Genomic DNA, 26,024 nt, shown 5'->3' with positions numbered 1-26,024 from the left:
AATCCCAAAAAATCTTAAATTAAGAATCAGTTTTAGACAAGCAGAACATTGTTTTAAGACAGTTTTTCCTTAAAACAAGCAAAGTGGTCTGTCGAATGGGCGAGCTAAATAATCTTATGTCAAAAGGTTATATTAGCTTGTTTTGAGGAAAAACTCCCTTTACAATACTAACATTTAAAATTAACATTTTATTTATTAAAATAATCTATAGAAAATTTATAGAACATGTAGAATTTTTTTCTTGATTATTAGAAATTTTAGATATTTGGACTAGAAACAAGACAAAAAAAAAATCCTGTTACTTTAGGCTGCTTTTTAAATTTTTTTGATTTTTTATTTTTTTTAAAGCATTTTCTAGACAACCAAAACATGTCAATGGGGTAAACTAAATAATCTTATGTCAAAAGGAAAAGCAAGATTATTTTGCTGACCCCATTGGCAGATTATTTTGCTTGTTTTGAGGAAAAACTTATTTTATAAAATAATCTGTCTTTTTTACTTGTTTACAAAATACATGTCTTAAAATTTGTAGATGTTTGGACTAGAAACAACACAAAAAATCTAAGAAAGCTATCCAGCGGCTAGTTCTCTACAACTCTCACATAGTCACCCACTAAAGCTAAAGGCTGATTTATACTTCTGCGTCAAGCGCACACGGATGGTCAAGTCGCATACCCCTCGTCGTGGCTGACACAGATGCTGATGTGCACCTCTCAAAAATTGCAACTGTACATCGCAATGACGCATAGCGCAAGCTCTGTGATTGGTCGGCTTGGTAAAAAAATGCTTTGGTGAACACGCAACCTTAATGATGAAAGCATGAGGGAGCGCGATTGGACTGGAGGTCAGGTGATGCAGTTTGTTGATAGGTGTATTGGTAATTGCGTAATTTGTACGCAACACATTCGTCATTTAAATCGACCGGGCAACATTCACACATGTGCAGATAAATGTTTGACCAGGCTCTGGAATAATAAAATTGTAAATAATGTTCAGTTTCTTACATGGACTAATCGTTTAAATTCACAAGACCTCAGTGTGCCATCAGGAACCAAGGGGATTGATTTGGACTGTTTTGTATGTGTTTATTTTTAATCGAAAATCACCATTCACTGCTGTTATATGAATCACAAAGGACCCCAAATTAATCTACAAATCTTCCCTAATGTTCTACTGAAAAATAAAAAGCCGTCTACATGTTTGATGACCTGTGGATGAGTAAATTAACAGGATATTTAAATTTCTGGGTGAACTACCCCTTTAATGGAGAAGCACTAATGCCTGCATGGATTTGCATTTACTTGTCTGCGGTGTGATTTTGCAGTGAAGCTTTCCTGAGATTTATTAGCTTGTGGCTTTTTTTATTTTGTGATTTAATAGTTTTTTTTAAATGTCAGTGTTTTAAAAATACTGTAGTGAAATGCATTAATCAAGTCTAGAAATCAGGTGGTTTGCTCTTTATGTTTGTAAGGATGGGGGTCGCTGCTTTTTTTTTTAGATGGTTTAATCCAGAGAATGCATCTATGATTTAGATATATTAAAATGAGAATGTCCAGTTGATTTAACGCACATCCAAAACAGATTATTAGCAGGTTTTCTTCCGATGATGCTGTTCTCTGTAGGTATATTAACTTGTTTTTTCTGTCTTAGGGTGGATCAAACACATCGTTGAAGCATGGAGGGATTTACGTTAAAGGAGTCATTCCTAAAGGAGCTGCTGAGCAGGATGGGAGGATAAAGAAAGGTGAAAAGTTCATTAGAACTGCTAAAAACAATATGGACCCTTTACACAAGACCTTTATGATGCCTTTAACAGTCATTTTAATCTTAAATCTTTGAAAGTTTTTAATATTTATGTTTTTAAAGATAATGTATGAACATTTGTATGTATTTATGTATGTATTATATAATCTTTGCATCAAATTACATAAAATTAAATTACCACTATGTCTATGGGGGTGGACAGTCATTTTTAGTTTTTTTGTTTTTGTGCAGTCTACTAAAAATACCACTTTTTCATTAATTTACACATTTTTTCTTTTTAACAATAACTAAGGGTAAGCAAGAACATTCAAAAACCCTCAGTCCCCCCATCCCACCCCCAAGGAGGAGAATAAAAAAAAAACACACAACAACAACATTAGCACATACAAGAATTGTCAAAGCAACTGAATCAATATATATATATATATATATATATATATATATATATATATATATATATATATATATATATATATATATATATAATATGAATAACACACATTAAAAAAAATAAATAAATAAAAATAAATAAATAGATCTTATAAATCAGCGAAGAGGTGTTTTGTATTCCTGACAAAATTAATTTGAGTTTAATATAGTTTTTCAGCGGAACCTCTTAATGTAAAGTTAATTTTTTCAGTGTATAGAAAAGACATCAAATCTTCTAACCATGAGACCGGTTTAGAAGACTTCCAATGTATTAAAATCTGTCTTTGGGCTGTCAGTGACGCAAAGGCTAGAACATTAGCATTCTTATTTGAAAGGTTGTCCAACAGAGCCGATACACCAAAAATAGCTATCAAAGAGCATGGTTCAAAAGAAGTTTCGAAAATTGTGGAAAAAGTATCAACGAAAGAACTCCAAAAATTTTCCAACTTTGGACAAGAATAAAACCTGTGGGTATGATCACTAGTAGCCAGAGAGCACCTATTACAATAAACATCCACGCCTGGGAATAACTTAATTTGACATTCATTTGGTCAATTCTATGGAGAACCTTAAATTGAATTAGACTCAGTCTGGCGCAGGAAGAAGAGGAATTAACCCTCTCAGCAGCCATTTCCCACCATTTCTGATCTAAATCATGTCCAAGTTCTTTCTCCCATTGATGCTTAAACTAAGAAAGAGAGGGCAAAGTATAGGGAAGAATCATGTTGTATAAACTTGATATAGAGCTGTGACTCTGAATTAAGCACCTCTCATATAAAGAAGGCTCTGATAGGTTAGGAAATGAAAGTGGTCAGTAAATTTGATGTTATTTTTTCCTCTGGCTGCCATCATCAGTCTCACACTATTTATTTCCTTTTTCTGAAAGTCTTAATAACACCATTGAGGTGTTTTTCTTTTATTATTTCAGCAAATAGGATTGTAAAAAAATGATTTGTTGTACTCTCCCTGCACTCTTAAGTCTACCTAACTATGATGACTACTGCTGCTGAGAAACCCAGAAATGTGAAAAGTATCTATAGAGTTGAATATATAATATAATACAATATATTGCGTAATATTGATATCCTACATCTCTACATAGGACAAATAGTTTGAATATTATAGTAAATCTATGTAGAGATCCAGTGTTCTGCATAAATGATTACACCCCTCACAGATCTCTCATTTAAATGAATACTTTCCAAAGGATGCTATGAAATAAGATAGTTGTATGTATACATTACATTAGACTGACAGTACTAAAGCTAAAACTGGAACTAATTGAATAACTAATCAAATAACTTAAGATTGCGGTACAAAAATTTGTACACCTCAATAAATATCATAAGGAAAGATATTACATGAAATGTTTCCAAAGCAGAAAAATCAAGAAAACCATGAAAAACATAACATTTAATCTTAAATTTTAAATTGAGTTAATTTAGTTAATTTAAATCGCATTTGAATTTAGATGTATTTTCATTCTATTCCTAAAGATGTTACGTGATCAAACTTCTATTTTACAGAATATAACTGTGTAACCAAACTGTTTTGTTTAGATGTTTGTTTAGACCAAAACATGTATAATAAATAATTTTAAATTGTCTTGATTAACTGAGAAATTGATGAAATATTCGTTTTCAAACTGAGTGTATTCATTTACTGTATGCTGAGCATTGTACATAGTGATAGTTATTTATAACTATTATCATCATTAATTATTTTAATTATAATAATAGCAACCTGGACATTTCTTTTTCACAAGACTTTTAGCAAGACTATATGTTTTTTAATTGATTGGTTGTGTCCTACAGGGGATCGTGTGGTAGCTGTGAACGGGAAGAGCCTTGAAGGAGCGACTCACAAACAGGCAGTAGAGATGCTGCGAGACACCGGCCAGGTGAGAACACAGGAGACAATACTGCACTACATCCAGAACAACTTTCAGGCTTTTAATTTTATATATATATATATATACATTTGAAGTCAGAATTATTAGTGCCCCTGTTTATTTTTTCCCCAATTTCTGTTTAATGGAGGGAAGACTGTTTCAGCACATTTCTAAGCATAATAGTTTTAAAAACTTATTTCTAATAACTGATTTATTTTAGAATTGCCCTCATGACAGTAAATAATATTTGACTAGATATTTTTTAAGACACTTCTATATAGATTACAGTGACATTTAAAGGCTTAACTAGGTTAATCAGGTTAACTAGGCAGGTTAGGGTAATTAGGCAAGTTATTTTATAATGATGGTTTATAGGGATGTAACGGTATTGTAAATACCGTCATACCGCAATATTAATTTTTTTCGATATTACCGAAGTCGCATGACTCGGTAAAACTATAGGTCTTCTGAGAAAATTTGCTCAGGCGAATGAAGCGAACGGGAGGTAGCGAAAACTACAATTCCCATCATCCCTTGCGGTCTGTTGTCGCTACAGATCCAGTAATGCGGAAATGGAGTGTGCTGCTAGAAGCGGGGATCAAAAAGAGCTGTAAAACTCTAAGGCCCCGTTTACACTAGTGCGTTTTAGTTTTAAAACGGCATTGTAGAATAAAAACGATCCGCGTCCACACTCGCGTTTTACCCAGCGTTTCTGAACAGCTCTCCGTCCACACCAAAACGCTGAAAACGCACATCACGTGACCACAGACACTCTCGGGCAAGCGCTTCAGCATTTTTACCCAGATGAGAGCTCTGCTTGTCGGACTGCTCATCAAGCATCTCCCGCTGGATCTAATCTCACTATATTTGCTAAACGTGATATTTCATTCATTTTGTTGTCTTTATCTAATGACATAGGCCAATTCCCTGACTTTGGTCATTGGAATCTATTAAGTTACTTGTTCACGGGTAACATGTTTTAGTTAAGCGCAAAGATAAGTTAATGATTAATCCAGGTACATTGACTGATCGCTTGCCTTTATTTCCTACAATGTATAAACTTATTGTATGTTATACTTTTATAATTTTCGATTATTAAAACTGATATTCAGCAAAAGAGAGGGTGCGTTTCGTATTTTCACTGAAATTGAAAGGAGGTAGTTGTTATCAGCTCCGTTTTGTTATAAATATCCACACAGTGAAGATGACGCTCATATATGCAGCACAGCGCCTCAACATTTCTGCTGTCTGTTAAGTTTTCTAATATTAAAAAGAAAATAGGCAGTTCCTTAAATCATGTTTACATTTTATTGTTGAGAAAGTGAAACAACGTAGCCAAGGTGATGTGAATGAAGTTATAAAGTACACTGTTCCCTTTGAAGATTTACGCGTGTCCTCGGTCTGTTTTCCATATCAAACTGAGAAGGGGGAGACTGCAGCCTTGATCAAACTTGCGAAGTCTTAACTTACAAGAAGAGGATGCGAGACTGAACTGTGTGTGGGCTACTTAATATTAAGGGAAAAGCCCCAATCAGATAGGCGAACGTTTGCAGCCCCGCCTACGTTTTCAGATGTCTCCGTCTTTCCCCATCCACACTGAGACGGAGCAGCAGTGTTTCAGAATGAAAACGGCCTCTCCAGCGTTTTCGAAACGCTCCGTTTTCGGCGCTCGAGAAATAAGTCATATAAGTCATATCTCTCTTGTCCCAGAAACATCTGTCCCAAATGAGAGGGTTTTTTTTCTGTTGCAGGGGACATTGTAAATGCCCAGAGATACCAGCTTTTACCAGATTATATTTATATGATAATTTTCCTTTAAACCCATCTCTATCTAAGTGAGTGAGTGATTAAATGTTGAATGTGATGAGTTTTCAACAATACTAAATTAAAAACTTTATTTTTTTTTTACATGGTTTAATATTTTTTTTGTTATTAAAATTGAAGTTCCTGTTTCAAAGCTTACAGATAGATGGCTAATTTGTATGTCATTGACACTTTTGGCACTTTTTTGGAGTATTTTCATAAGTTTTGTTTTTTCCTGTAAATGATTCAATAAATACCGTACCGTGACATTGATACCGAGGTATTACCGTACCGTGAAATTCTGATACCGTTACATCCCTAATGGTTTAGACTATCGAAAAAAATATATAGCTTAAAAGTGCTAATAATTTTGACTCAAAAATGTAATTCTCAAGAAGAAAAAAAATATTATCAGACATACTGTGAAAATTTCCTTGCTCTGATACACATAATTGGGAATTATTTAAAAAAGAAAAAAAAAACAAGAGGGGCTAATAATATTAATAATAATAATAATAATTATTATAGTTATTATTATTATTATTATTATTATTATATATATATATATATATATATATATATATATATATATATATATATATATATATATATATATATATATGTGTGTGTATTTTACAAACATATGTATACACGGACGGACGGACAGACAGATAGATAGATTTATTCATTCATTTATTCCAATTGTCAGGTGGTGCATCTGTTGATGGAGAGAGGTCAGCCACCAAAAGACAGCATTCATGCTCCTCTCACTCCTCAAGGCACTTCAGAACCTCAGAACAAAACAGTGGAGGAGCCGTCAGCACCAGAAAAAGAGTACAACTTCATTACTGCAGGTATGAGCTGGAATATGCACCAACAAAGAAATGGAAATGCCATGATGCACATAATAGCTTAAAGGTCCCTTGAAGTGCTTTGAAATGTGCATTTTTTTATTCTATGTTTTAAGAGGCAAAAATTAAGAGAGGGTGGGACAAAGTAGCTCCTCCTATTTAAAAAAAAAAAAACAGCCAATATTTTTTTGTTTTTATCACAGCTCTACCAGTGAGAGTGGTTGAGCTCAAGCGCATCAAATTAAAAAAGCAAATGAGATGTGTCTTGAACGGAATGGGAAATATCAGTTACTAGAGAACTTTTGATTGGTTAGAAGATCTTTTGAGAGGTATGAGGTGACGAGAAAAAAAAAATCATTGATCCATTTGGGTGGAAGTGACAAACTGTCAGCTTTGGATGTTTATATCAGGTTTATATTTTAGAAATTCAAATTTTGTCATTGTTTTGGAACACACTAGCTTATAGATATCTTTAAGATGAACATACTGATACTAACATCTAATAAACGTTAATTTCACTGGACTTTTAAAAATGTGTTGTAAAAGAAAAAAAAGATCCCATTTAACAGCACTTGAGAAATATTTGAATTCAAATTGAACAAGGTTATTAATTTTGTCTGTATAATAAATATTGGAGATCCCTACCAGAAAGTATAAATATGTTTACCTTAACACATGGTGTGAAATAAGTGATTATTTCCAAATTATTTATTCCATTTTATTTATTTTATTTAGTTTTTCATAAGAGAAGTAACACTGATAAACACAGCTGACCTCTCACTTGTTGACTGCCAAATGAAATGTGCTAAAGGTACCGCAGAGGTGAACCGTGGGCTGGCATTTGAACTTTGGAAGAGTAAATGGGCATTTCTGTTGTTTACCTGGTCTAGATAACACGTTTGATGTGGCTTTACTGAAGAACACGTCCGGCCTGGGCTTCAGCTTCAGCCGCGAGGAAATCATTCCCGGAGAGCCTCTGGGCTCCAGTATGGTCCGTGTCAAGAAGCTCTTTCCAGGCCAACCAGCAGCTGAAAGCGGACGCATCAAAGTAGGCGACGTCATTCTGAGGGTCAACCAGACGCCACTCAAGGGCCTGTCCCAACATGTACGTAGATATAAATGTGCTGAGATTCAGTAATTCAATATATCCTGATAATGAACATGAGCAATATTGATTACATGGCCTCTTTAAAATATTGTGAATAATTATTTATTATCTTAAACAGTTTTTTAAGAATATTTAGATTGTTGTGTTTCAGCTTGAAGACTTTCACACAAACAGTTTCATGTTATTGAACATCCTGTAACTTCTTATAGGCCTGGTTTATTAATCTCTACAGTAAGGTTTCATTTGTTAACATCAGTTAATTTAACAAATTTAAGTCAATTTTATGACAAAAAAAATAAATAAATAAATAAAATATATATATATATATATATATATATATATATATATATATATGTGTATGTATATGTATGTATGTATATGTGTGTGTGTGAGTGTGTGTGTGTGTGTATATACACACACACACACATATTTATATAAATATTTTATATATATATATATATATATATATATATATATATATATATATATATATATATATATATAAATTATGATTATATATTTTTATATATATATATTTTATGATTATATATATATATAATAATCTTCTGTAATGTTAATTTCTTCATTAAAGTTGTAATCATTTATTAAAATGATTTGATAATAAAATTATGTTGTATTTTTAGTTAACTATAGCTTATAACTATAATACACTTTTTTCACTGCTGATTTTGACGCATTAACTGATATTTACTATTGAGACTTTTTTATAATGCTACCTATTGTACTTTAGCATCCTTTTGCTATTTAATTAGTTGCATTTTTATATTCACTGAGAAAAATACGTGTATTTATTAGTACTGTCAAACGATTAATCGCATCCAAGACAAAAGTTTCTAAAATAGATGTTTTTAAATATATTATTACATTAAGATGTACTTGTGTTTACTAACTGTTTATTCAGTTAAACACAAATTTTGAACTTTAGGCCTACATAAGCTCCAAACAGATTTTTGATTACCTTAATGAAACTAAAGTTATAACTGAACTGGTCACACTTTACAATAAAGTTCATTAGTTAATGTTAATTAATGCTAATTTATTTACTAACATGAACAAACAATGAACAATACATCTACTACAGTATTTGTTCATGTGAGTTACTGTTAGTTAATGAAAATACAGTAGTTCATTGTTAGTTCATGTTAACTCAGGGTGCATTAACTAATGTTAACAAGCATGGACTTGAATGTCAAGAATGCATTAGTAAATGTTCAATTATGATTAATAAATGCTGTACATGTGTTGTTCATGATTAGTTCATGTTAGTAAATGCAATAACTAATGAACCTTATTGTAAAGTGTTACCAATGAACTAAACAGAAATGGAATTAAGACATGTGGAGTGTGCAGATATTAGTGACATTATTGTGGTAAACACCACAATCAAACTATTACCGTCATTTAGGACTTTTCGCCATATTTTCGCAAGATGCAAAGTTTTTTTCTTTCCATTTGGTGTGTGTTATTAAATTCCATAACACTCTCACCAGTCCTTACTCCTTATTTGCATCTAATACCCCAGTTTGTTATAAGGGCATGATTTATATGTTCATGAGTGAAGGTGAAACTGCCGAACTGCAGTTAAAGTCAGCCAAAATTACAGCAAACTCTTACATGAAAGCACTTCACGTAAACACCTTAATTATATTATTGTCTATCAAGGCAAATAACTAGATTACAGATGTCCATGTAAGCGTAGTCAGTAGTGTCTTTGAAGTACAGTAAGTAAATCAGAAGGGCACCTTTTTTTGTCAGACGGCTCACCGGTCAGGTATACATCTGTGCTAAAATATCAACGCCAATAACGGCCCACCACTAATATTTATATATAATTTGTATACATCTTTATGCATCATAGCCATGACTATATTTACACAAAGATATACACAGTACATACCTGTTTCTTTATTAAATGTGATCTTTTATATTGGATGGGATTAATTGGTTTGACAGCACTAGTAGTTCTATATAAATACATACACACATCGTATAATATCAGTAATGTAGCTTAGTCTGCTTTATTCAGCCAGTTTTGTTTCTGTCAGCTTTGAACCATGTATACTCCATTAGTTGCAACAAAAAAATTACAACTGTCAGAAGCCTACATGTGTATTAATGAAGAGAATTTGCAGATGTTGTTTAAAGAGTGTTTGTTTTGTTTGTCAGGAGGTGATTTCGGCTCTGCGGGGAACAGGACAGGAGGTCACCCTTCACTTGTGTAGACCTGAACAGGGCATTTTACCTGAGATGGACACTGCTATTACTGTAAGACTTGTTGTTTTCGGCTTACTGAAGCCTCTACATCATGTTTTTATTACTGAAGGAATATTGTGCTGTGTTTTTTTCAGTTATTTAATTATTATTTTATTTTATTTATTTGGAGTTTTACAGAGTTCAACTTATATGCAGATTAATTTTCAATCCTGTTTTATTTTGGTGATTTCGTATTATTTACTTTGGTTTTAATATTTGAGTATTTTATTTGTGCTACTGAATTTTAATATTTGTTGTGTGCCTTTTGTTGCATTTTTTAAATTTTATTTTCTGAATTTTATTTTGAACTTTTTAAAAAAAAATTTATTTAGTTTTGGCTGTCCTTTGTTTTCAGTCAGTTTAATTTAGTTTAATAATTTTTACTCATTTAGTTTTTGCCCTTTTAATAAGTCTTGTTTTATTCATACATTTTATTTCTTTATTTTATTGCCCCTTTATTTTAGAGTATTTGATTATTGTAGTTTTTAGTTATTTTGTTGTTGTTTTAGTTTAGACTACTCATTTAGTTTTATATTTAGATTTGTCTTTATATATAGATTCCCCCCTTTTTTGAGTCTTGTTTATTTTAAATGGTTTTATTTATTATTATTATTATTATTATTATTATTATTTTATCTTACGTTGTTTATATGCAGATTTATTTTGCATCCTGTTTTTTTAGATGATTTCTTATTTATTTTTGTTTTATTTTTGAGTATATTAATTTGTGTGTTAGTGAATTTAATTTTGTTTGTTTTTTGTTGTATTTTAAATGTTTTATTTCATTTTCCGAATTTCATTTTTAACATTTTTAAAAATTTTTTCTGTTACATTTAATAATTTTACTCAAGTTTACTCAATTTTTTCTTTTTTTTTTTTTTTTTTTGAGTTTTAAGCTTCATATTATTCATATTAGACTATATTCGTTTAGTTTTAGATTTGTTTTGTCTTTATATTTTAATGTTCCCTCTTTATTGAGTCCTGTTAATTTATAAATGGTTATTTTATTTTATTTTTGTTCTAAAGTTCTAATTTAGCTCTTAATTAACTCTATCAGCAGCTACCTTTGCTTCCACTAAACCCAAAACCTCTACTGTGTCCAGACACCCGTCCCATCTCCACGAAAGCAGGCCCATCTGCAGCCCCAGGCCTCCCCCAGGACGAGCTCCTCTCCTCAGGAGTCTCAGCGGTTGCTGGGTCCTGTGGAGGAGGCTCTGGAGCGTCTGCTGCTCAAATCTCCCAGCCGCAGGGACAGTTACAGCGATAGCACCGATAATGATGAACTCGAGGAAGCTTTCAGAGCTGCAAACCTGGAGCGAGACAGCAGCGCCTACCAGACACCCGCAGAGAGAGTCTCTTATGAGGACGAGATGGACGACACTGTACAGTCAGCTTATTATTCATCCAGACAGTCCATGGCCAGATCTGAAGACAGCAGGAGGTCAGATGTTGTTCTTGAAGCATAGTACAATACAATTAAATTGTGGTGTAAGCGAACAGTTCGGATCACACTATGGTTTTTGAATCACTGATTGGACTATTTTTTGAATCAGCAAAAAAGGGAGACAAATGTCATTTGCTTTCCATTTTTTACAAAAACATTACTGCAAGAAACTTTTGTTGTTGTTTTTTTAACAAAGAGAACTTAGAACCTGTTATTTTATTTAAAAAAAATAAATCAAGAAAGAACTAGCTGAATATAAAAAAGTAAAATATTCAGTACTTTGATAAATGACCTTTGTGTATAAATCTAAGATTATAATCTTGTACAACACATCATATGTATTTTTTAACTCATTTTAAATATTGATTCAATAACTCGCTTATAAAACTGCATGTTTCATCACTAGTAGATGTATTATTTTTGAAGAATTATTCAGTGACATATTTTTGATGCTTGTTTGTCGCCACCTATTGGTTAAACAATGTAATTGCTACAACTTTGAACAGCATCAAGTTGCATTAAACCACAGGTGTCAAAGTCAGTTCCTGGAGGGCTGCTGCTCTGCACAGTTTAGTTCCAACCCTACTTTAACACTCTTAAATTGCAGCCACACTAGAGTTTGAGCGTACGAAATTCTATCGTACGGCACTACAAAAAGGGGCAGGAGTAAACAAAATAATTAGACGTTAATAAAAGCGAGCTATTGCTCCATGTTTTAAATATCTGTCCAGAGAGGTCATGTTTTGATCCTCGATTGGTCTCACGAAGTCAAGTGATGCGATTTCGCAGGTCAGAGTTCAACAAGCTTGAATTTTCCAACGCAACAATCTGCTAAACTTAATACACGAGCTTGCGTTTCGGGTCTGACGAATTCACATGCGTATGAATGGAAGTCTATGGGGAGAAAAGTCCAGTGCGTCCGCAGCTTTACCTGTAGGTTTCAAACAAGCCTAAAGGACTCAATTACTCAATTAGTTTAATTAGGGTTGGAACTAAACAGGGCAGAGCTGTGACCCTACATGAACTGGCTTTGACACCTGTGCATTAAAGAGTGATTTTAATCTTTACCTTAAAACATCAGTGTTTATATCAGAACTATAAACTGTTTTCCCAATACGGCTGTGTTATTTGATTGCTTGTAACTAACTGAAAACCTCTAACTAACCTCTAACTAAACCTCTTTCTCAATCAAACGCAGATTTGAATGCAGTGCATCAAAGGATTAATAAACAAATTCAAATCTTTATCAATTATAATTCATGTTGTGCGAGTTTAAATTAAGATGCTAATCTTGTAATGTTTAATTGTGCTGGATTACACTTAATGCATTAATGCAGGTCAAACAAGTAGTGGCAGAAAGCACATTTTATTTTAAGCCACAATGTTTTCATACATGTGATTTGAATGACACTGGGGTGATCTCTCTGTGATTGTTTAGGATTAATCTACAAGTAAAAAAAATAAAAATATAAATTAGTTATTCATCTATAGATCACTTGTCTTCCGAATCATGTGTTGTGGATCACGAGTCAACCTGGATCCGCTACACCCCTACAGTAAATATCATAAAAATGTATAGAACTCAAAGCAAAATAAAAGAAGTAATGTAATAAAATATAAAAAATAACATAATAACTGGATTGCATAAAAGTATGTAAAATAATAAACAAACAAAAAACAAATAGATTCTAAATAAGCATAATGCAAGAATAATCTCAAAGTTAAATATCAATTATTTTGAAGACTTGACAATAAAAAGTCTGAATAAAACTAAACAAAATATTCAGAAATCTTCAAAAAAATTTAATAAAAAAGACAAAAGTAAAAAAGTGAAACCAAATGAAATGTTCAAAATAAAATAATAAAACTTATAAAAGAGCAAAAGTCTAAGCCTAAATACTCACTGACAAAATGTAATAGATGATTACAAATGGAAATCATGCTATCAAAATAAAATGTAAAATCCAAAAATAAACAGAATCTAAATACCAAATTCATTACTAACTAACATACTAAATAACTATAATAAAATTATACTATACTATAAAATAAATTAATGCTTAATTAATATTTCAAATATTTATGTGCTTGCATATAGTAGGATTTAAGTAGCACATGAGTAGGAATGTTTAAGCACATGTATTAATGTTTGGCTTTGTCAGCATACATTAGTGTATTTTGAATGTAACTAAAGACTGCTCTTGCATCAGCATAGGTGTGTGAGTGTGTGTGTGTGTTTGTGTGCAGGTTATTGAGTTCAGGTGTGACTGAACTGATTTTGTGAGTTTCACATCATGTGACTGTCTGTGTTATACAACACTGAGAAACGTTGCTTTCTGACAGAGATCGAGATCTGCATATGACTGAACATTGCTGTAATATTCTCTTTGAGTAGAAATACTGTAATTCAGTGACAGCAGCAGGGCAGTTTTAAGAACTTTTAGTCAGTTTTTTTTTTATTCTTAGTTTACTGTAAATTTTACTTTATTTGTATTTTTTTAACGTTAGTTTTACTCTCAATCGTCAGCTTTTCTATCTTATCTTTTTCAATTTTTCAGTGTCAATCTCAAAGCTTTAATTAAAATGTATTTTATTTTAATTTCACTCAACATATTTTGTCACATTTTATTTTACATATATTTTTATTTAACACAAGGCGTTTTTTCACATTTATTTCATTGGTTGTAAATGTGAACTCAGAGCTATTTTTCAATTTAATATACAATTTAAAGTGTTTTATAAAACATGTGGATTGTTTTTATAATTATTTCAATTTAATATAATTTAATATAATTTTTAAATCAATTAGTTTTTATTTTTCTTTTATGTATAATTTATTTTGAATATAAATACATTTAACATTTAAAATCTTTGTTGTTGTTTAAAATGTGGTTCTTCAACTTTATTTGTTAATGTTTTTATTTTTAATTGAACTGTTTGTTCACAGAATTCTGATTATATTTTTTATTACGACTTTATTTGGTTTAATTATGCCGTTTTATTAGACATATTTTACAGTTTTATATATATATAAGTACACCCCTCACTAATCTATATTTAAAATTCATATTTTTAATAGGAAGCTATACAATATTATATTTTTGCATAAACAGGTACATTAGTTGAGTCAGTACTAAAGCCAAATCTGGAACTAATCTAGCAAAAAAACAATAACGGTCCATAACTAGTGCATCCAAATTTATATGTTATAGAAAAATGTTAAATACAAATTTAAAAAAAAGGAAAAACTCAAGGGAAGCTAAAAAACTTGTAGGTTGTAATTTACTTTGCAATATTTAGCTTGAATTTAATTGTATTATCTTTTAATTTCTAAATATGTTTGGTGACTTAAATATTTTTTAATAAATATATCTGTTTAATAAATCTGTTTTGTTTAAATGCACCAAAATACATTGCCTATATTCACTGAGAAATGGATAAAAATATTCATTTTCAAAATGGGGTGTACATAATTATGCTGAGCAATGTATATTGCAAAATATGTTTATGTTAACAATCCTAATTTTGTGTCTGCGTGTCCTCCATGTTTCTGCAGTGATGTGAACAGCTCTAGCATTCGCATATCTGCTTCTCCAGCTCTTCCTGAAGGGGATCTCCTGAACCCCAGTCCAGACCCTCTTCCACCACCTTTGCCAAACCCAGTGAACCTCAGTCTGCCTGAACATGAGGACCTCATCCCTGTGAGTCTCTTTCAGCTCACTCATCTGCTCTGGACAATTTAGTTTATTTGTTATCAAGTATTCCAGACAGCAGTGGTATACGTTAGGGATAAAGTACATCTAGGAGGTTGTTATAACAGGATAAAGCCAAACACGAAGCAGAGCACTGTTGTATAGGACCAACGGGTTTTATTCTGCAATAACAACCGCCTGGATGTACTTTATACTGATTATTAAGCAGTTCCTTGCAACAAAATATATCAATTCAATACAAAGCATTGTTCTGGGCCTAATATTTTGTTAACTGTTTGATTAAACGCAAAGATGACTAAAACTGTTGAATGGAGCATGTACTAACCTACATACAGTAGGTGAGAGTTCAAAGTGGCTATTAACGCCGCGGCTGGTACCGCCGCCGTTTGAAATAGGTGCCGCTCTGTTTTTAGTGTATGACCGCAGTTTGTGAATGAGCCGCCAGGGGGCGCAAAGGGACGGGATGCGAACGGACAGAAATAGCCCATACAGCTACTGTGCTTGTAAATGATATTAAACAATAAGTCAAAGCATTATAATTCCTTCATTAATCATTTAAAATTTGTTAACACGCTTTATTGTAAACTTTTTAAGTGCAAAGAGGATTCGTTTTGGAAAATAGAATTGAAGAAGTAAAAGACAACTAAAATGAAAGCACAAACATTTAGTACAAATAAGTAGTCTTAAATAAATAAATAAATAAATAAATAAATAAATAAATAAATAAAGCAGCCTAAATATAGAAAGATGTTCAGTGTTTGCTATTTTGATAGGACTAAGACAAGACATTTTCATTTATGTTTTATTTCTGTTTTTATTTCCATTTTCGTTGTTGATTATATTTTACTATCTCATTTTATGTCTCAACAATTATAGATAATAATAAACGAATAATGAAAATTAATGAATAATGAAAATAGGCCTAGATATATTATTTATTTAAAGACATTGCCGACATTGAGCTTAAGTTGAATGCAGCTTCATCAAAAGCAGAAAAAAATAAAATAATTTGACCTATTTTAAGCAGATTATAATAAAAATATTTTTGCCGCAGGACATAAATTAAGTCTAGCAGGTTTGTTTTTTTAATACTTTAGTTTCAGTTCAGTTTTTTTTTTTCAAAACGTCAATGTTCTCCTTTAAAGTAGCTATAACTGTTGTTTTGTTTTGTTTTTTTTACTTAATGGCTCAGTATGTTTTGTATTTGAATTTGACGCGTCAGAAAAAAAACCGCTGAATCTCTGCAAATATTTGGTTAACTTATAAAACAAATGTATGGTTTAGTGATGTTAGTAATGCATAGAAAAATGCAAAGCAGAATTATTAAAGTTATTATTTCATTGATCTGAACATAACCATTTATAATATAATTACTAACCCGTCGTCTAAAATATTAAAATAATAAAATAGTCTATTATTTTATTCATGGCTGGAGCTTGATTAAATTGATTAACAAGCCATGTGCTTTTGTTTGTTTGTTCTCGGTACTGGGTATACGCAAAACATTTTCTAAAATGTCAAGCAGTATTTGTCTATAGATCAGCATTTTGCTAATTATAATAGTCCTTTATATTTATATACATGTGTTTTTGCATATTCGTTATTTCACTTGATGCATTCCTTATTTAATGTTTGAATACTGAAATAAAAAGCCATCGTTTAAAAGGTTATTTCACCATCAAAATGTAGCCTGTTATATGTATCATTAACGTTTTATATAAAACTGCTGTGCAGTGTAAATGGGACCTTAATACAGTTTAAAGCGAAGTTGTCTGTAAGGATGATGGGCATGGCATGTCTATTGTTGTGGCTCGCGTTGTGAATATTAGAAAATAACTGTCGGGTGAAGGCTTTATGGTCGTGCGGAATTGTCTGCTGTTGTCATGGCTCAGCAGGCAACACCCTATTCAGCTAGGCTATGTTCGGTGTTTGTATGTACAAATTCGTTTTGGCGAATGCTAGAGCGTAATAGAGATATTTTAAATAACAAGTATAGTTCAGTCCAGAAGTTGCTGTGCATAGAAACATTCATTTTCATAAGGCCCCATTTGCGGTTTGGTTTTAAAACGCATAGGTTTTGCTATGGTTACGCCATCCGTCCTCGGGAGTTTTGGATTTTGTGTAACCATGTTTGTGGAAAACACTTGAGGGTGGAGACATACCCCTTCCCCCGTCTCATAACCAAAAGCTTGTCTTTCAGGTGTTAATGGGCATCGAGACCGAAGTCATGTCGCATTTCCACTGTCGGCCTATAGCTCGCAGCGCGTAACGCAAACCCAGCCCCCAGAACGTCCCCCGACTGTTGGCATCGTGCATCCGTTAATAACTCGGTAGAAAATGTATTTTATAATATCCTCATTTAGACACAGTCAAACATTCAGCCCAAATGCACTGGAGAGACCTGAAACGTGTTCCCAAAAATGCTCTGTTTGCACGATTTGATTATTATCATCATATCCAAATACTTTATAAATAATATTCTAAACCTTCTCTGGTGTTTATTGTTTTTAGAAAATATCTAAAATTTTTTTAAAGAAAATATCTTGTAAAATAAAAGTTTGATTTGGCTTTAACGGTTTTATTTATGTATAGGCCTACCTAAACTGTTATAGCTTGCTTTTGCTTGTTTTATATTGGTTTATTTATTTAATGCGATTTTATTATATCCGATAATGTAATTCTTTAAATTATATTTCAATGTGGCTTAGGCTTATCAAGATATGACACTTGTTTTGAGTCTACAAAAGGTAATTTGTAAAGTGATCAAAATCACTTATAAATTAAAATTGTATTATTCTATGCAACAGCCTTACATTTAAAACGGAAACATAAGGGCGATTATAAGCAAAAAGACCTCAGCGTATAAGTCTAGATGTTTTCTTTTCCTTTTTTATTTATTTGTTTATTTGTTTGGCGCATGTGTGCGATAGGAAAACTAGTGTAATTACGGCAAGCCATCTTTCCCAGACTCGGGGCAAATTCCTTTCACTCCGTCCCGAAGCCCCAGCTGGCCCTCCTGCCATCCACTGCGTAAAACATATGCTGGATAAGTTGACGGTTCATTCCGCTGTGGCGATCACAGACTAATAAAGGGACTAAACCGAAAAGAAAATGAATGAAGAATGAATGAATAAATTAATAATAATAAAATAAAAATAAGGTAATAATAAACACAAATGCCGCGTAAGCGGCCTTTTTTTAGAGATGGTACATTTGAATTGCCTCTTCCCACTTCCCCCACCTCGAAATTGAAAGTTGCAAAGAGAACTCAATAGCAAAGATCATAGCCCATTAACACATCAACACATAGTCCATTTACACATCAACACAGTGCAAGTTTAGCGGAAGAATGTCAAATCAGAATCACGCAGATGAAGCACACCAGCTACTATGAAACTATTAAAATTGTTTTGTCATAAATTTGCTTATTTGCAGCAGCTTTTTTTCGCGCAACAGAAATGCGACGTTGGGAAGCCGTCAATGAATAAAAACAGGGTCAATAGTGAAATCGGCTTTTCATTGTATCCCTATTACCTATATCAATGCATTGAAGGCCTTTTATGGTGTCATCTCGATAGAATAGCCTAAGTTATAAATAATTTAAAGAACAAAGTTATAAAAACTCACATTACATAAATAAACAATTAAAAATATGTTTAGGTTGTCTATTTAATTGCCCTCGTGATGATGGTGTGCTTTATCATTATGTGCGTTTTACTTATAACTAACCTGATTTAAATGATGGATCTGCGACAGAGAAACTAGGGGTTTTGGGGGACATGCATCACTATATCCTTTTTTTCCCCAAACTGTGCATAGTTCAGCTGCAAGTTACTGTACGTCTTTTTTTGGAAAAGCACCCCATGTCCGCCAGTGCCGCGCGCCTCTTTCTCTGGGCAAAAATGAGTTGATTTTTAAAATAATAAATATATAGATTGATTAAATTTTCAGCAAAAGAGACATTTATTTCATATTTCACTATGCATTTCATCTGATCTTTATAGCTTAATTAAACACATATTGTCAAAACCCACACATAGGCCTATTGTATGAAAATGAAAAGGGCATTTTTTGTTATTATTACACTACTATTTGTTATTTGTTGCCTAGGCTATTTTCACATTTGAGGTGCTTTATTGGCATGACAAGTAACTGTACATTCGTTTTGCCAAAGCAGTGCGCGTCTCACAAACAAGACAGTGCAAAAAGGGCAGTAGTGCAAACAAATATGAAAATAACATATAGGCTAATAAAAAAATGATTAATAAAAATAAAAATAGAATAAAAAATAAAAATATAATAATAAAAATAGATTTTTGATAACATTAAACAGGATAAAGGTAATAATAGTAGCCTATTATCAAAAGTAAGTCCACATAAAGAGTTCCAGTATTTGTGTGTTGGAGACAGGAGCGGGTATTGTTGGGTGAACACACAGCAGCACACACACTCCCCCAGTAAGATGGGTTCTGTTCGACAGGGACTCAAAGTTGTTTTGTATGTGTTGGATTATCGGGTAGAATTTCTCCCGGATCTCGGAGTATTTAGTGCACTCGGGATATGCAGCTCCATCTCAATCAGCTGCTGAGGGCACAGCCGCTTCTCCACCGGCAGCCATGTTTTTTTGTGCGGGCCCGTCTTTACGGCTAGCTGATGTCCGCTGCCCGCTTCTAACATGTTAGAAAATACTGCAAATCAAGCTGTCGGTATCTCCCCGCGGTTGAAATTGTTCGTTATTCCGAAAAAAAGAAGAATAAATATCAGCGCGCAGTAGTTGCTTTCTAGATTATTTAGGCCTATATTCAGCTGTTTTAATCTTGCAATTCTGATAATTAGAGATAATGTCTGTTCAACTTGTCTGTCATTTATTTCTCATTTGCTACTTATTTTATTAATTTGTTGATGTTAATATACATAGTCTTGTATATGCATATCTAAAATCCTTTGGCATTCAAATTTGCTTTGAACTTGAAAGAGAGAAAGAATCGGATTTTACCTGTCAGAGCACATTGCATATGCTTTTTTTGAAATAACATTTATTTTTACAAATATTTTAGCACATCGAAAGTAATTAAATTACCTGTCTTTTGATTAAAACCTTTATGCAAAAAGATCAGAAAAAAAGGCAATATGCGACACATGACATGCATCGCTCTCATGCCACGTTTTAAGGATAAATTCGCTTTTAGGTGCTGCTTTGAATAAAATAAAACTATTAAAAAGCACATTAAAGAATACTCATAAAATAAAACCTTCATAGAGGAGTATCTTATGAAAAAACACCAATTGACGGGCTCTGCTTTCGGTTTTAAAAGAATCAAGCAGCTTTAAAAATATAATTTGCTGAAGAGAAATGACAGGGAAAAAAAGATTGAACATATCGGGACTGTCAAAAGAACATTCCTCTTTGATATATTCTTTCGACTCCGACACATCAGCTAAGATTATGAACGACGGAGTGTCCTCCACTGCTTCAGTGGCGTGTCCCGCTGGTTATAAACGAGGAGGCGGAGAGAATGCGCTGCTTAGTTTCGGCTCGATATATTTAAATAAAAACTAACAACGAGCTGCTTATAACGCTCAAAAAGTTAAACTCAAATGCATAACCCTTGTTGGTTGCACCTGCGGGATGCACAATGAACCTAACGCGCCATAATTTTAATTCTATATTCGTGAAGAATGAGCCAACCGCATAAGCTTAGTCCTGTTGGTCGGGACTCTGCTTTATAACTTATTAGTTTATTACAATAATCACACTTAGCTTTGCCATTGTTCTTCACATATAGCCACTCAACACATCTTGCGGTCCATCTTTAATGTTTAGATTATTGAAGGTGCTATTGACGTTTTGAGAAAAAAATTAATAGTACTGAAACTAAATTATTAAAAATAAACTTGCGGGACTTCATTTATGTCCTGCGGCAACATTATTTTTATTACACTTTAAGTGATCTGCTTGAGGTAGGTCACGTTTATCAATGGTAAGTTTTAGCCTAAGTTTACATCAATAACATAATGTGCATTGTCCTTTACCATACAAAAAAAAAAAAAAAAAAAAAAAAAAAAACATTATTATACACCAGTTGCATGTAGCCTATAAAAAGGCCGCAAATATTTTTAAATGCATTAAAAGGCAAGCACATATCTTAGCCGTTTGTTCACACTCTGCCTGTATTAACATAAATGCTGTATTTTAATATAGCCAATTTTGATTAATTAGCTTTAACTGACAGCCTTTTTCTTCTTTTTCCGCCGTTATGCGGCATTATATTTCACACGCATATGCAAGGTGACTGAATATGAAAATAAAATACAAAACATACTGAGCCATTAAGTAAAAAAACAAAACAAAACAACAGTTATACTTTAAAGCAGAACATTGACGTTTTGAAACAAAAAAACGGAACTGAAACTAAATTATTAAAAATAAACCTGCCAGACTTAATTTATGTAATATTTTCATTATTCATTTATTTTCATTATTCGTTTATTATTATGTACTATAATTGAAACATAAAATGAGATCGTAAATATAATCAACAACGAAAATGTAAATAAAAACGTAAATTAAAAATATAAATGAACATGTCTAGTCTTAGTTCTATCAAAATAGCAAACACTACATCTCTCTATATTTAGACTAAAAGACTGCTTTATTTATTTATTTATTTATTTATTTATTTAAGACTAATTATTTGTACTGAATGTTTGTGCTTTCATTTTAGTTGTCTTTCATTTCTTCAATTCTATTTTCCAAAACGAATCCTCTTTGCACTTAATAAGTTTACAATAAACCAGGTAAAAAAAAAATTAAATGTAAGTTGAGGTGATCGCAAGTTCACAACTGTGAGGTGATGTGCTCTACCGGCAGGATAATCTATATTATTTTGCTGTTTTTCATATGCGCACGTTTAAGATTTGAGATAATAACATTGCCATGATAGTCAAAGAAATCAAAACATTATTTCACCCCAACGCAATTTAATCGGGCACTGAAGGCTAATAACTTAATTCTTATATTTGCTTTTTGACTTCTCACCATGTATCTTTTCTACAGCATAGTATAGTGTAAGAGCATGTCTATTACCAGAAAAACTAAATTAAAATTATATTTTAATTGAACACATCACATCACATACAGTAAGCTACGCCTACAGAACAGTCTGTTTAGCATTGTGAAAAGGCAAAGCTGAATATCTGTGGTTAAAGTGCCACCCAGCGGTCAAATGCTGCTGGCGCATCAAGTACCGTCGTCGCCGCGGCATGAATGGCGGTACAAGGAACACATTGAAGTAGTAACATCTGTATTATTCATGCGAACAGTAACAGACAAGCAGATACTTATAAAAGTAGATGTAAGCGTATGGATGTGAACACATTCACTGACGTGACTCGAATTTCCTGAATGAGCCTGCTTTATTTCGTGGTTTTGATCTCGGAATAATATACCTTGGAATGACATGACTGACCAATCAGAATTAAGCATTACAGACAGCTATATAATATCCATGGTTAACTTGCAGTTATACAATATAAACACAAAATATGAATGCAGAATGTACTGTAGTCTGATGTGTCTCCTGTGCTGAAAACAGGAGGTGGAGCTGAAGGTGTCTCTGGTCAAGTCTGATAAAGGAAGTTTAGGCTTCACCCTCACTAAAGGGACTGACGAGAACTGCTACATCCATGACATTATCCAGGACCCTGCTAAAGGAGATGGTCGGCTGCGTCCAGGAGACCGCATGATCATGGTATGAGCATACTGTACTGCCAGCTGCTGTGTGCATTTCATGATTTTAATACTCAAAATGAAACAAGTTAAACAAAGAGTTTGTTGTTATTTTGTTAATAAATTAATATACATTTCAAATAAAATAATGCAAATTAAATATTGACCCCACATCCTAATTGTTTTTTAAATGAAAAAAATATTGCTCAAATTAAAACAAGGTGAAAAATAAATCTCAAACACAATGAAATGTTCTCAATAAAATTAAGCTAAAGCTGTATCAAATATTGAAGATAAAATAATAATTTCAATACTAGATTCAGTGCTACATTTGAATGCAAAATTACCCAATAAAATCAATTCAGATTAAGTTAAATCAAAATAAAACTATTAACTAATTCAAAGATTATTCATATTTATATGGCTGAATTCTGTTTTAATACATTTTTAAAATATTTTTTATGTAATCGGAAATGTGAACTTTCAGCATTATTAGTATTGTCTTCAGAGTCATAATATGCTGCTTCAATAAGAATTTTAAAAAATTATAATGTTTTCATTTTTAAAATTTATTTAGATTTATTATCTACTTTTGGTTTATTTTGTATTATTATTAGGGACCGAGCACCGAAACGGTGCGTAGGCCCTATTGGAATTGCTCCGTTTCTTATTATTCTTCTTCTTCCGCGGAATGAATCACGGTTTTGAGGGGCTAAACATGCCCGAAAACTCACGCAACTTTGCACACGCCTCAGAAGTGGCGAAAATTTACGTTTGTTATGGGCTTCGGAAGTGGGCGTGGCAAAATGACTCGACAGCGCCACCTAGAAAAATTAAACGGACAAGCCCCCGATCCACGAATCACGCACATGCACGAAAATTGGCACACACCTCAAACATGCCAAAACATACGAAAAAGTCTCTTGGAGCCATATCTCAAACCCAACAGGAAGTCGGATATTTTTAACTTCCTGCGGCGAAAAAGTGGTGTTTTTGCCATTTCCAGGCGTTGTATTTTAACGAACTCCTCCTAGGGATTTTATCCGATCGACACCAAAATTGGGTTTTGTCATCTAAAGGCCTTGGCAATGTTAAATTGCGAAGCTTTAGAGTTTTCATCGATGGGCGTGTCCGTGGCGGCCTCGCAAACTTTGACGATTCGCCACAAAAGAGGAAGTCGTTATAACTCAGGCATGCATTATCCGATCTGCCTCAAAATTCACACGCTTGATAAGAGTCCTGACCTGAACACGTTTACATGCCAATATCCAGATATAGTTATAGCGCCACCTGCTGGCCACAGGAAATGACATGATTTACGGAGTTACAAACTCCTCCCACAAATTTTATCGTATCAACACCAAAAATGAGTGGTGTTATCTGAAAGCTCTAGCGATGATATATTGTGAAGATCTAGAGTTTTCGCAGAGGGGTGTGTCCGTGGCGGTATGACAAACCTCAACGCTTCGCCATGGAACAGGAAGTCCTTATAACACAACCACACAATGTCCGATCAGCCTGAAACTTCACATGGTTGATAAACGTCATCTCTTGAACACATCCATATAACAATATTGAAGTGGGCGTGGCAAAATGACTCGACAGCGCCACCTAGAAAAATTAAACGGACGAGCCCCCGATCTACGAATCACGCACATGCACAAAAATTGGCACACACCTCAAACATGGCAAAATATACGAAAAAGTCTCTTGGAGCCATATCTCAAACCCAACAGGAAGTCGGACATTTTTAACTTCCTGTGGCGAAAAAGTGGCGCTTTTGCCATTTCCAGGCGTTGTATTTTAACGAACTCCTCCTAGGGATTTTATCTGATAAACACCAAAATTGGGTTTTGTCATCTTAAAGCCTTGGTGATGTTAAATTGCGAAGCTTTAGAGTTTTCATCGATGGGCGTGTCCGTGGCGGCCTCGCAAACTTTGATGATTCGCCACAAAACAGGAAGTCTTTATAACTCTGGCATGCAATATTCGATCTGCCTCAAAATTCACACATTTAATAACAGTCCTGACCTGATCAGGTTTACGTGCTGATATCCAGTTACAGTTATAGCGCCACCTGCTGGCCACAGGAAATGACATGTTTGACACTGTAACAAACTCCTCCCACAAACTTTCCCGTATCAGCACCAAAATAGAGTGGTGTCATCTGAAAGCTCTAGCGATGATATATTGTGAAGATCTAGAGTTTTTGCAGAGGGGCGTGTCTGTGGTGGCATGACAAACCTCAACGCTTCGCCATGGAACAGGAATTTCTTATAACTCAACCACACAATGTCTGATCTGCCTGAAACTTCACATGATTGATAAAAGTCCTCTCCTGAACACATCTACATAACAATACTGAGTCAGTCATAGCGCCACCTGCTGGCAGAATGTAGTTTGTCTTAAAACACAATCTCCACACAATCTCTGATCTGCCTGAAACTTCACATGGTTGATAAAAGTCCGCTCCTGAACACATCCACATAACAATATTGAGTCAGTCATAACGCCACCTGCTGGCAGAAGGTAGTTTGGCTTATAAGTCAGCCACACAATGTCCCATGTGCCTGAAACTTTACATGGTTGATAAGATTCCTCTCCGGAAGACATCTACATGCCAATCTTAAGTCACAGTTATAGCGCCACCTGCTGACAGGAGGAAGTTTGGCATAAATCTGTGATTTTCTTAGATTTTTTTTTATATATCGACTTAAATTATTATTGTTCGCTGTTCTCTGTCATCGTAAGGTCACCGGGCGGTGAGCCCGGGTGCAAGGTCCCTTTCATCGCTGCTTGCAGCTTTAATTAGGGACCGAGCACCGAACGGTGCAAGGCCCTATTGGAATTGCTCCGTTTATTAGGGGCCAAGCACCGTAGGTGCGTAGGCACCTATTGCTTTCGTTAGTGTTCTTATTATTATTATTATTATTATTATTCTTCTTCTTCTTCTTCCGTTTCTTCCGCCGGATTTGAATGGCAGCCCATATAGGCGTATGCGGGAAAGTTGTATAATTT

General features: G+C 33.4%; 1 protein-coding gene across 17 annotated transcripts in view; it reads left to right on the top strand.

Annotated features, from left to right (window-relative positions):
• ptpn13 (protein tyrosine phosphatase non-receptor type 13) overlaps positions 1 to 26,024 on the top strand; it is a 183,746-nt gene that overhangs the window by 129,742 nt on the left and 27,980 nt on the right. For 16 of the 17 annotated variants that reach the window (XM_073934787.1, XM_068215907.2, XM_068215904.2 and 13 more), the window contains 8 exons: positions 1,651 to 1,744; positions 4,008 to 4,093; positions 6,597 to 6,741; positions 7,629 to 7,843; positions 10,034 to 10,132; positions 11,224 to 11,561; positions 15,121 to 15,265; positions 22,873 to 23,028. In XM_073934787.1, coding sequence (XP_073790888.1) covers positions 1,651 to 1,744; positions 4,008 to 4,093; positions 6,597 to 6,741; positions 7,629 to 7,843; positions 10,034 to 10,132; positions 11,224 to 11,561; positions 15,121 to 15,265; positions 22,873 to 23,028 — 1,278 coding nt within the window. The remainder of the gene's footprint in view (positions 1 to 1,650; positions 1,745 to 4,007; positions 4,094 to 6,596; positions 6,742 to 7,628; positions 7,844 to 10,033; positions 10,133 to 11,223; positions 11,562 to 15,120; positions 15,266 to 22,872; positions 23,029 to 26,024) is intronic. The other variant, NM_001089543.2, reaches the window with a different exon arrangement.

Source organism: Danio rerio, chromosome 21, assembly GCF_049306965.1.
Source record: "Danio rerio strain Tuebingen ecotype United States chromosome 21, GRCz12tu, whole genome shotgun sequence".
Lineage (NCBI taxonomy): Eukaryota > Metazoa > Chordata > Actinopteri > Cypriniformes > Danionidae > Danio > Danio rerio.
This window is presented reverse-complemented; position numbering and strand designations above follow the sequence as displayed.